Source organism: Aegilops tauschii, chromosome 7 (genome assembly GCF_002575655.3).
Source record: "Aegilops tauschii subsp. strangulata cultivar AL8/78 chromosome 7, Aet v6.0, whole genome shotgun sequence".
Taxonomy (NCBI): Eukaryota; Viridiplantae; Streptophyta; class Magnoliopsida; order Poales; family Poaceae; genus Aegilops; species Aegilops tauschii.
In genome coordinates, this window is record NC_053041.3 from 18618411 (window position 1) to 18629954 (window position 11544).

General features: G+C 49.2%; 1 protein-coding gene across 13 annotated transcripts; it reads right to left on the reverse strand.

Annotated features, from left to right (window-relative positions):
* Window positions 1-4441: 4441 nt before the first annotated feature.
* Window positions 4442-10045, reverse strand: LOC109733787 (putative disease resistance RPP13-like protein 3). 13 transcript variants are annotated; one of them, XM_073505911.1, is made up of 9 exons: window positions 9771-10045; window positions 6635-9505; window positions 6419-6510; window positions 5987-6069; window positions 5770-5853; window positions 5531-5676; window positions 5159-5424; window positions 4699-4867; window positions 4442-4571 (listed from the first exon to the last, which is right to left on the reverse strand). In XM_073505911.1, exons 1-3 carry the CDS (start codon window positions 9884-9886, stop codon window positions 6474-6476), a joined length of 3024 nt encoding a protein of 1007 aa, XP_073362012.1. In that variant the 5' UTR covers window positions 9887-10045; the 3' UTR covers window positions 4442-4571; window positions 4699-4867; window positions 5159-5424; window positions 5531-5676; window positions 5770-5853; window positions 5987-6069; window positions 6419-6473. The 13 variants fall into 13 exon arrangements, with proteins under 13 accessions (XP_073362012.1, XP_073362011.1, XP_073362004.1 ...); XM_073505910.1 differs by having other exon boundaries at window positions 4442-4619; XM_073505903.1 differs by having other exon boundaries at window positions 4442-4867.
* Between the last annotated feature and the right edge of the window lie 1499 nt (window positions 10046-11544).

An 11544-nucleotide genomic window follows, 5' to 3' on the forward strand; every position in this document is an offset into this window, starting at 1 on the left:
ATCGTTGTAGTGCTTAGGCGAAGCCCTGCGTCGGTAACTTCATCAACACCGTCACCATGCCGTCGTGCTGACGGAACTCTCCCTCGGCCTCAACTGGATCAAGAGTTCGAGGGACGTCACCGAGTTGAACGTGTGCAGATCGCGGAGGTGCCGTGCGTTTGGTACTTGATCGGTTGGATCGCGAAGACGTTCGACTACATCAACCGCGTTACTTAACGCTTCCACTTTCGGTCTACGAGGGTACGTGGACACACTCTCCCGCTCGTTGCTATGCATCATATAGATAGATCTTGCGTGATTGTAGGTAAAAATTTGAAATACTACGTTCCCCAACAGTTCCCTCCCGCTCGGCCTTGGTATTGTTGCTCCCGTCGCTTGGATCTTCTCTCCGGTCATCTTGGCCCGTGGAGGTGCTCGCAGCGAGATGGCGTGGTGGCGGCGCAACCGTGGTGGCGCATGGTGTTGGGCGGTGGTTTGGCTGGTCGGCTCCGGTTGGGCGGTGGGGTTTGGAGTGCGGGAGAAATCCTTGCCGGCTCGTCTGGCTCCGATGCGGTGACACCGGCGGGTGCCACTATCCCTTCATGGAGGGTGTCGGTAGTAGCTATCCCCCACCTCCCTCCGTGAACTGGCCCTATGGCTTGTCCGGGCAACAGCGTCATCGGCGTTGCATCCCTTCTTGGAGGTGCTGCTTAGTTCGCGGTAGATAGGTGCTTCGGACTGTGGTGGTTTGTTTCCGAAGGGCGCAGTGCTCGCGGGCCGCGCTTTGTCGAGCTGCCGTTGTTGGCATTTATTTCTTCTTATTTTTCTTGGGCTTGTTGTGCTACTCGCCCCGGCATTGCGATGTGTACAATGATGGTTTGCTTTGGAATACAAAGCGGGGAGACCCTTTTTCGGTAATGGGTGCTAGTAGGGCTGGAAAAAAAGCTCGAAGCTCACGAGCTAAACAAATAGCTCGTGGCTCAGCTCGAATCGACTCGAACTCGTAGAATAACGAGTCGAGCCAAGCTTTATTTTAAGATCGTTTAGGGACCAAGTTAAATGAGTCGAGTTCATGGCTACTCGTGTAACTCGTTCGACTCGAACTCGTAGAATAACGAGTCGAGCCAAGCTTTATTTTAAGATCGTTTAGGGACCAAGTTAAATGAGTCGAGTTCATGGCTACTCGTGTAACTCCAGTATAAAAACCAGCAACGCAGAACCACCTTGCATCCCAAGCCAATCGCACAGGCAGAACACATGGCCCATCCAAATAACACTAGGCCCAACCGCCCACCAGACACACACCATTCCTCTCCTTCCATCCCTAGAGAAATAGCGGGAAACATGTTTGTCTATTCTCCACCTGTCTCATAGAGTTTGCAATGGCGGCAGTGTCGCGTAAGCCCACCTCTCGGGTCATGTACATGTTACTAACTTGCTTATTGTTTTGGTCATGTACTTGCTATTGACTTGCTGACATGTTGATTGTACTGATAATTGTAAGTTAAGCTACTTACAATTGTTTGTGAACATTGTACATGCTTAATATATACATCTTAGTACCTATAACGAGCTTAACAAGCTAAACAAGCTAGCTCACGAGCTATGTGAGTCGAATTAATTTTGAATTTGAGCTCGTTATAGTTACGAGTCGAGTCGAGCTAGTTCGTTAATGAAACGAGCTGGCTTGACTCGGCTCGAATTCCATCCCTAGGTGCTAGTAAACAAAGTGAGTTTGTATTCACAATTAATTGCACGTGTTCACATCAGGTTGATCCATTCTACAATGTTCCCAATAAGCAATTGTCATCTGGGCCAGCAGTTTCCACTTGTAAACTGCTACGTCACCTCCGTTATAGAGCAATGCGCTCCTATGGGGTATCTCAGTTTCAATTTGCGGCTTAGGGGCCACCGCCAGCGGACTTGGAATGCCGAGTCGGATGGCCAATGAAGGCATCACAATATATGCAGCTTTATTAGGCCACTTCCAATGCATTGGTGCTTAGAAAAGGTGCTAAGCATATTAATAAGTTTAGCAACACTAATGTCCACAATGCATAGATGCTTCACTTGTTGGTGCTAAGCTCCTTATATTTAATGCTTTAGTAGCTAAACTATTTCATGCATTGGTGGATTTCTTTCATTTAATTATTTTTGCCTAGGTTCACGTGCTTGGTATTGATTCTTTCTCGGGTCACCAAACTCACCTCTCTCCTCTTTATTATCTTGCCACATCAGATTTTTTTTCTACATGGCAGTCTTAGCACCTGTACAAGGTGGATCATTGGGGAGGGCCTTAGTAGCAACATCTTGTGTGGTTTAGTCTATTTAGAGAAAAGGCGCCGGCCAAGTCCGAGAAGAGCTCGAATCTAGCCTGGCTTTGAATTAACAAAGCCATCAACCGACTAAGATTAGAGGGCAACAACATACACAAAGGAAAACAACGGAAATAAGGGGTACAAGGTGCTTGGTAGAACAACTCAAGGCAACTTCACAACGTGCAAGAACAGACCACACCATTGCCAACGACCGCCGCTATACCTACACCAGCTAACCTACTAAGGCCACGGGAGGAGGGCATCACCGTGTGACTATTGTGTTTGCTGACAGCCACCGAAGGACCAAACATGGGCAACAATGATTTGTCTCTACCGCCGCACAGGCCACCACCCTTTCACCCAGGCTGCCGAAAGAGAGACGACATGAGTAGACCCACACGTAACAGAGGCCCTACCACCCAAGCACCGTCGCCGGCAGCGGCAAGACAGAACGCCAGATGTGAGATGTTGAACGAAGGTGCCGAACCACGGAGAAGGCCAAAAATGGCCGCACGATACATTGGTCAAGGATAGGAATCACCGGACCGCCGGCGCCAAGAAGGACACCGATCCCCTCACACCAATGGCGCGGACCAACCGCACCAGAGACCGAGAAGATGCCGAAGATGTAGCTTGGCGCCACCTCCACCACTGCTTGAGCAGCCCCCGAACGACGCCTTCAGGAAGGAGCACGCCACCACGGTGTCATCGTCGCTTGGAACAGGGGGTCTGAGGCTTTCACCTGAGCTCCTGGGAGGGATGGAAGGAAGGGGATCCTCTCTGAAGCCTCCAACAAGGGGAACAACACCCAAAGGCGCCGCCTCCGGAGTGGCCGCCGCACCGACCAAGGGATTCCCTCTAAACCAGTGGCCGGATCTGGTGCAGATCGGAGTAGATAGGGTTGAGGTCGAACATATCAATGGCGACCAGCAACCAGCGGGGGAGGGGGGGCGCAACAGCCGTAGCACACCACCTCCACACCACCCACACGACCGGGGAGGTGACCCAACAAAATTAACCAGCCGGCCGCACAACATGCCACCACCCAGGCCGCCACCTTGGAAGCCGAGGCCCTCCACCTGAGGTGAAGACGCCCAGATCCCCGCCGCCACCTTCACCGGTCCCACGCGGCCGCGGCGGAGAGGAGAGATGTGAAGGGGGAATGAGGCGGAGGTGCTAGGGTTCGCCCCCGAGTAGCCTTGCAGGAGGCAGCGCCAGTGGTTTAGTCTATTGCATTTTCCACTTGTTCTCTCCAACTGAAATGCATAAACAGAGGATGCATTAGTTTTATTTCATCAACAAATGTTTATGTGTTCGTGATAAGCTGAAAACCACATAAGAAATTGCAAGTATATGAAGATCATGTGACATAACAGCTTCAAACAAAGAGGAGTTGGTGCTTATTGAACTGACCAGTTATCAGGATGATCACTTCAATGTTCATGTTTCAGAGGAACTTGGACTGTTGAGGGAGCAACATCGAGAACTCCCTCCTGGATCAGAAAAAGATCCAATGGCTTCCAATTTCACTTGAGATTATTCACTTGGGCCTTTGGGTTAAGGTGCTGGGTGGTCAAATCTCATCTAGCAAGCAAACAGTATTTCTGACAGTTTTAAGGTACCACCATTCTGACCAGTTATCTAGCAAGCAAACAAACAAACAAACAAACAAACAATATTTTTTTTCTGCTCTGAAATGGATTATAGGAATAAAATCAAGCTCAGCGGAAAATCGAAGCAGAGATATCAAAGCACTGCAGCTTGAGAACGTGACAGTATAAGATAAGCTTTGTATGTGTAGCTAGCAGGTGGAACTAACAGCAGGTAATTACGTTGAACTGGAGTTTGGGGCAACCTGAGTGCAGCGTGAAGAGGAGTTTTGACCTCAAAACGACGACCTGAGTGCAGCGTGCAGAAGGGGTGAATCGAAGCAAAGAAGAGGTCATCCTCGCGTGAATCGAAGCAAAGAATTTGAGAGCAATTAATCATCTTCATTGAAACAGAGTAGTACTGGAAATCAGGTTGATTTTGTACCACGGGACTGCTCCGCTCCGCACTGCGGACTCAACGGCACATGCATATGCAGTACCCATTCTTTGATTACAAACAAGCACAGGCATAGAAAATAAACAAGCACAGGCACCGCAACGAACAGAGAGGAAGTAAATTGAACTGACCACTCATCAGTGTGATCACAGTACACACTCTTCACAACATTCAGTGTCCTTCTCAACCACCCTGCTCAATTCTCACATGCGAGAGTTGCTTCAGCTCCTGCCAAATATCAAGATTCCTGACATTTGGAAATGCTCCCCTACCACACTGTGAGCACTAATTTATCTCCAGAATATACAATTATACACTGAAATACAGAAGGAATAGGCGGTCAGCCGGTGCCCACCTCTCGTACTTCCATTGGTTTTGCCTTCCTCCAATTGGCTCCGTGCTATTATACAACCTTCAGCAGAAAATTTGGTACTCTAATGCACCACCATAAGTCGCATTAATTGCATCATGACCTTAATCATGCCACATTCCAGCTTGACCTGGATTTGCGAAATCCTAACTTCCTGTAAAGTGTGTAAACAAAAGGGGTGCTTCAAATTATAAAAGACAAGAGGAGGTAGCCCCATTGGTAATGGCGAGAGTCTAAGAGACCAAACTGACCATATGAAAAAGAACTAGTAGTTCTGTTTGGAGATGACAGGCAACAACATACAGTGCAGATTATATGGCTTAATAATTTGGGGTTTATGTTTAAAGAACAGAGTGTTATTTTCTTCTTTTGTACAAAAACAGGGAAAATATAAGCTGAAAGGAAAATCTATGCATAAGACCATGGATATAGAAAAATCAATCACCTGCAGCCTGCAGCCTTGGAAATATATGCAGGCGATTTGGGTGCAGATGCATGGTGCTATAATTGGATTCCCACTTTCTCATGTCCATGGTGCAGCTGTCCTGCTGCAGGAAGTTCCCAATTTTTCGTTTAGTGATGTAGTGGACTTGTAGCCGCTGATTTTCTTCACAAGTCTGAACCCCTAATGGAACTTGGCTGATGAGCATGCAGTTATACAGTGGCATGGTTATTGGACAGGGCCTGTATGTGTACAGTACGTCATCTTGGCTGTTAAAACAACAAGATAGAGGGAGATTAATTCTGAATGCAGAAAGTGGCAATTAGCATCTCATTTGCTGTCGACTAGTACTGGACGAAAGAGAAGTTATCTGACCTGGCTATGCTCTTCGTCGGCGTCGGCATTCTTCAGTGCACAATCTTATACAGTAAGCAGGTGTCGTCATTCTTCAGTTATGATTCGGTACAAGATATAGCATGGAATCATACAAGCAGCGACCCACGGGCAAACAAAGCAAGTCTCTATTGATAATTAGCAACAGATCATTATATGATTATCCTCTGGATATTGCAACATGCAGTTAATAATTGATGTTCCAGCGGAAGGAGTCCAACCGTTAATTCTGCCTAAAAGATTGCCCCAAGTTCACCGGAGCATTGAATTGGAAGAGACAGTCTTCGCCCAACCTTTAATTCTGCCTGAAAGAATACTAGGGGTGTTAGTGTCATCATCACTGAATCTTTAGAATGAATTCAACTGATTAACCTGTCTAGCATCGAGGTTAAAAGGAAACACGTTCAAGAATGTTGTGCGCATAGTAGGGAAACATACAGAAACAATCTGGCGTATCTTGCAGCTGTCAACCATCCTGACTGTATTTGTATCTTCCTCTTTTCCTGCACCCGCACCTGAACCTGGATGTATATACAGAGCACTGGTTCATTTCATCAATCTGATATCTAGCAGTTTGCCACCCGGTAGATAACCAGGAGGCCTTGATGGCTAGGGGACTGTAAGTGTATCGCCAGGAACTGCAAGTACACAACATGTAACATGGTGGCTACATAAAACAGAAGGAAATGTGGCATGCTTAAAAATCCGAGCCCGTGCTATGCCTATATATAATCAGGTGCAGCTTAAAAATACGTGGGCACATTCTGAAAGGAAGAAGATAGCTAGAAATCCGATCTACTGAAGTTGGGAGAAACTAAAATGCGTGAGCCAACACAAATAATAAGAAACAGAGCAAGATTTGAGCCGTACCTGCAGAGTGTTACTACATTGTGGTGGAAGTGGCAGGAGACTTGCTCGGATTCAGTCAGCACGAATTGTAAGTGTAAAGCAGATCGTCTTGGCTGTTACACACAAAAAGAAAAGGCAGAGTACAAATTAATTAGCACATCACACTCCATAGCTGCTACACTATATATATATATGGACACCACCGATTGTGGAACGAAAGAGAATCAATTATCTGACCTGACGTTTGTTGTCACCACCGATTCTGAGCTCCCTCCCGCTGCTGCAGGCTCAGGATGGAGAGATGATGATTCCTCCGTTGCTTCTTCCACTTGGACGACGACGTCCCCCAGATCATAGTAGCTCCGTTCCTCAGACAGTCGCAGCACGGGACTTTTGGGGTGGGCGTCCACTTCACTTTGCAGCATAGCAAGCTTCGCCACTCGACCACCCAGACCAAGTGAGATCTCCTTGAGCTTTGGAAGCTGGTTGACTCCGGTAATTCCTGATCTCAACTCGCACCAACTGATATCTATCATTGCCAGCTGGGGGGAGGTGCCGTCCTCAAATTTCAACTCTCTCAGTTCCCACAGATTACAAATATCAAGCTTCTTGAGATTTGGGAACGCTCCCGTTTTGAACGCCAACTTCTCCCCGATATAACAGCCCCTTCCAAGAAGAAGGTGCATGAGGTTGGGAAGTGGCCCTAGTATTTCCATGATTTTACCTTCTTCCTTTATTTCGCTGCGCCATAAGTGAAGCTTGACCAAATGCATCAGATCCCCAACCCAGCCAGGAATCTCTCCAAGGCGTCCATCCAACGTCAGACTCCTCAACAGGGGAGGGGGAGAGGAAACAACATGCAGCCACTCAAGTGAGTGAAGGCAAGTGAGCTTCTGAACGGCATCACAGAGTATCCTGCATTTCTGCTTGGTGGCCCCTTTTGTAACCACGCTCAGTTTTCTCAGGTGCACAAGCTCACCTAGCTCTTTAATTGCTTTGCAGCTAGTTCGTCTGATGTCCACGACCTCTAGTATTTGCAGCTCTTTCAGTTTGCCGATTCCTTCTGGCACCTTCACACCTCTTGACCATGACCAACGGCTAGACCAGGCCATGTGTAGCTCAGCAACTTTCTTGGTACGCTTACTAGGATCAGTCAAAGGTGTGAACAGCATGGGCAGACAAAGTGTTTGCACCAAGCATTCCCTGGGGCTATACAAGTCAAAGTATTCATAGGAACTATTTCTGGTACAACGCAGACTGTGTAAACTCTTGAGTTTACAAATCTCAGTTGGCAGTTCTGTAATATAACTGTCTCTAATGTTCAAAGTGCGCAAGCCTTGTAATTTCCCTATGGATCTAGGAAGTTTATAAATATGTGAATATCCTCGAGGATCAGAAAAATTCACATACTTCAAGTGGCGCAACAATCCTATGTTGTTGATATCCTTTTGTGTGACTTGAAACTGTGCATTCTCTAGATCCAAGGCTCTGAGCATTCTCATGTCAGGTGAACAAACCGAAGATGATGGCTCCAATGGTTTCTCACCAAACATGGTTAATGACCGGACATGGTTCCAGTCCATGCCTATACTTTGGCACTCGCTACCATGGTATGCTACATGGCGAAAGGTCTCCTCTCTGACACTAGTCACATTATCTTGTGCCAAGTAAACAAAATTTTCACCCCTAGAAATCGAGATCATGACATCACGCACAACATCATGGACTCTACAGCTCCTAACAATTCCTTCTATGTTCACTCTTGATGGCTGAATCATGCTTCTGTTGATCAGCTCATTAAAGTAACCTTTGCCCACATCCTCAATGCTCACCCCTGCCGTGGCTCTAACAAACCCCTCTGCTATCCATCTCTCTATCAGACGTCTCCTTTTGATTTCAAAATCCTCAGGAAAGATGCTTAGATACAAAAAGCATGACTTCAGATGAGATGGCAAGTGATTGTAGCTTAGAGTAACTATCCTCCTCATTGCTTCAAGGCTAGGGTTGACTTCTAGCTCTGAGGGGATTTGATTATAGATACTTTCCCACTCTGTAACCTTTTTGGTGGAAAGCATGCCTCCTATAGTGAGTACAGCCAACGGTAGACCCCCACACTTCTTTACTATTTTGTGGACCATTGTTTTCATGTCCTTATCATTATCCATGTCTTGATGTGTTTTCCTACTCTTCATTAGTAGCAATTTTGTGGCATCATTTGGTTGCAATTGCTTAAGGTGATAGACAAGTGATTCATTAGTGCATTGTTCAGCCAAGCCAGCATCTCGTGTTGTTACTATTATTCGGCTGCCTTTGTTATTTGTACTAGGAAAAGCAATATTTTTGATCCACTTGCACGCATCTATGGTCCACAAGTCATCAAGAACAACGAAGTACCTCTTATCCAATAACTCCTTTGTGAGATACTCAGAGAGATTTTCTATTTGCACTTCCTTCCCTTCAAGATCTTTCAAGCATTTTCTCAGAGAGTCGATACCCAAAAGTTGGCTAATCATGTCCTTGAGCATCTCTATCTTGGAAAAGGACTGTGAGACGGTGACCCATGCACAACAAGAAAATTTATTCACATTGTCTTCCTTACTTTCATAAGCCTTCCTTGCAAGAGTAGTCTTGCCTAGACCGCCCATGCCAACGACACATATCACCTTGCAAGGACCATCTCTGGAGTTGACATCCACCATCGCAATCAACTCTTGTTTAGCCTTAGCAAATCCCACAAGCTCTGCCTCATCAATGTTGCTAGCTGAGTGGCTGCGAATATCTTCCGTGTAGGAATTCATCTCGTCAATGCAGCTGGAGGAATCGGCGGTGATCAAGTTATAGCGTGTGTTCCCGTTGCTCACCTCTTCTACTCTTGCTTTGAGATCGCGGATTTGGCTGGCAATGCGATGGCGGGCTTTTAGTTTAAGCAACCGTCGAGACCGGCTCTGGCTTCCCACATGCACCATAAATTCATCAAGGCAATCCTCAATGCCATATGCTACATCTCTTACTTGCTCTGCCCACACCTTCAGTAGCAAGTCTTTGTTCTTCGTTTTCTCAGCAGCCACTAGGAATGCTTGCATAGTCTTGAGCTCGTCTTTTATGAACCTAGCCAACAAGATTTCTTAGAGTAACCCAGCTTACTGTCACTTGACAGCTCACATATAGAATACAAAAATAGATTGAAAACAACCAAGTAATTTTGACAGATAAGTCATGCAGCCAATCAAGTTGTTGTAAAAAAAGAAACTAGCGGTCCATCCACTCCAACATGCATGGATGCATGATGCATACATGTGCATCTCATCGGCCAGTAAAGGACCTGAACAAAAGAAGCACCGGCCGGGAAGCAAGAAGTACATACAGTACATACCAGATGTCCTTGCGGACGCCCATGAGAAGACTCATCTCGGTGGCGGCGGCAGAGGCGGCCATGCTGATGGCGCCCCTCAGCATGGACGTCGCCATGCTCACCACCGTCCCGGCCATCTCCGGCAAGATGATGTCCGGCTTCTTCACTAGCTTGTTCAAGATTTTCTTACGACGCTCGATCTCTTGGCTCTTGCTCAGGTAGCCGGTGGAGGAGGCACCTGTGTGGCTTATCCACCAGTCCGTGGCTGTGAGACGAGTGATATCTTGCCATAGCGCCCTCCTAAGAAAAGTCTTTGTACTGATGCAATAATTCTGCTTGGACAGCAATACACCAGCGACCTTCTTTCAAAATCCGTTGGCTGTATTATTGTGGCTCCTGTTTTCTTCTTGTCTACTTGCTGTGCACATGTGCCTCACGTAGAATATAAATGAGAAATTTCTGGGCAACTTCCCTAGATGCGGTCCATACGACAGTTGCATGCTGATGCTGCGCCGACTAGATGATCGACGATCTGGTCTCCCAAGCCAAAAGAAATTCTTGTGTTCCAAAATCCCTTTGCTGATACATTGTGGCACTTTTTTTTTCTTTTTGCGACATTTCTCCGGGTATGTCATTGTGCCCGTGCGGAAAGCCATCTTCATTTTCCCCTTCCCTCAGTTCAAACAAACAGGACCTAACTGGAGGGGTGATATTAAAGGCTATATGTATCGTTCTCCGGCCCGATCTCGCCCCCATATCGCTCTCTCAGGAGGGGGCTCGGGCAGACCTGCACGCCGCCGCGGCCGGATCCCTCCCGCCTCCTCCCCCACCTCGCCGCCACCATAGGGCGCCGCGGGCAAAGCCCGCACGGCATTGGTGGCGGCGGGGCTGTCTTCTCTCGCGCGCCTCGACGGATCTCGAGCAGCGGCGGCCGATGCGTGTACGTCGGCGGTGCGGGCCTAGGAGCAGGGCGCGGTCCTATGCCTTACCTCGTGTGCCGGGGTCGCCTTCAACGTTGCAGGAGGCTGGCAGCTGCGGCTGGGGGCAGCTGCCGGTTCTCGCGCCGACCGGATGCCGGGGCGGCCCCGGAGCTTCGCGGTGTTTGTGCTCGGCAATCGGCGGGCGGTGGCATGGCGTGGGGCGCGCGGAGGCGGGCCTCGTAGGTGGTGGCGGGCGCTGGGCTCGCGGCGGCGCTCCGGCGTGTGCAGGCGGCGGCGGCCCCTGTGCGCGGTCGGCGGCTCCCTCTCTGAGCCGGACGGCGCGGGGGGTTGCGGCGGCCCGGCGTGGCCGACAATCTGGATGCGGTTGGGCCGGCGGCTCACTGTCTGCCGGAGATCCAGGGGCATCATCGTCTCCGACTCGATCTGCGTCGGTTCGTGCTTGATTCGGTACAGGGAGATAGTCGTCATCTCTCGGTGCTGGCTACATGGATCTGGCAGCGACGGCTGGATCCTTGGTCTAGTCTTCGACAGAGAAGGCGGCGGCGCAGGCTGACGGTGGCGGGAGGAGGGAGGGGCGCGGGGAGGGGCTAGAGGCGCGCGGTGGAAGGGCCCCCGGCCGCCTCGCTCGGGGAGGCGACGCTGGGGTACGGGGGCGAGGAAGGGGGTGGGGGGGGGGGGGAGGAGAAGGGGAACGGGAGGAGGAGGGGGCTGGCGGCTCCGGCGGGCTCCGGCCGCCGCGGCGGCGGCTCCGCGTGGGGGAGCTGGCGGCGGCAGCGGGGAAACCCTAGGAGCGGGGGAGCGGGGTTGCTTGTCCTTCATCTGCATGTTTGCTCCATCGCCACTGTTAATTGAAG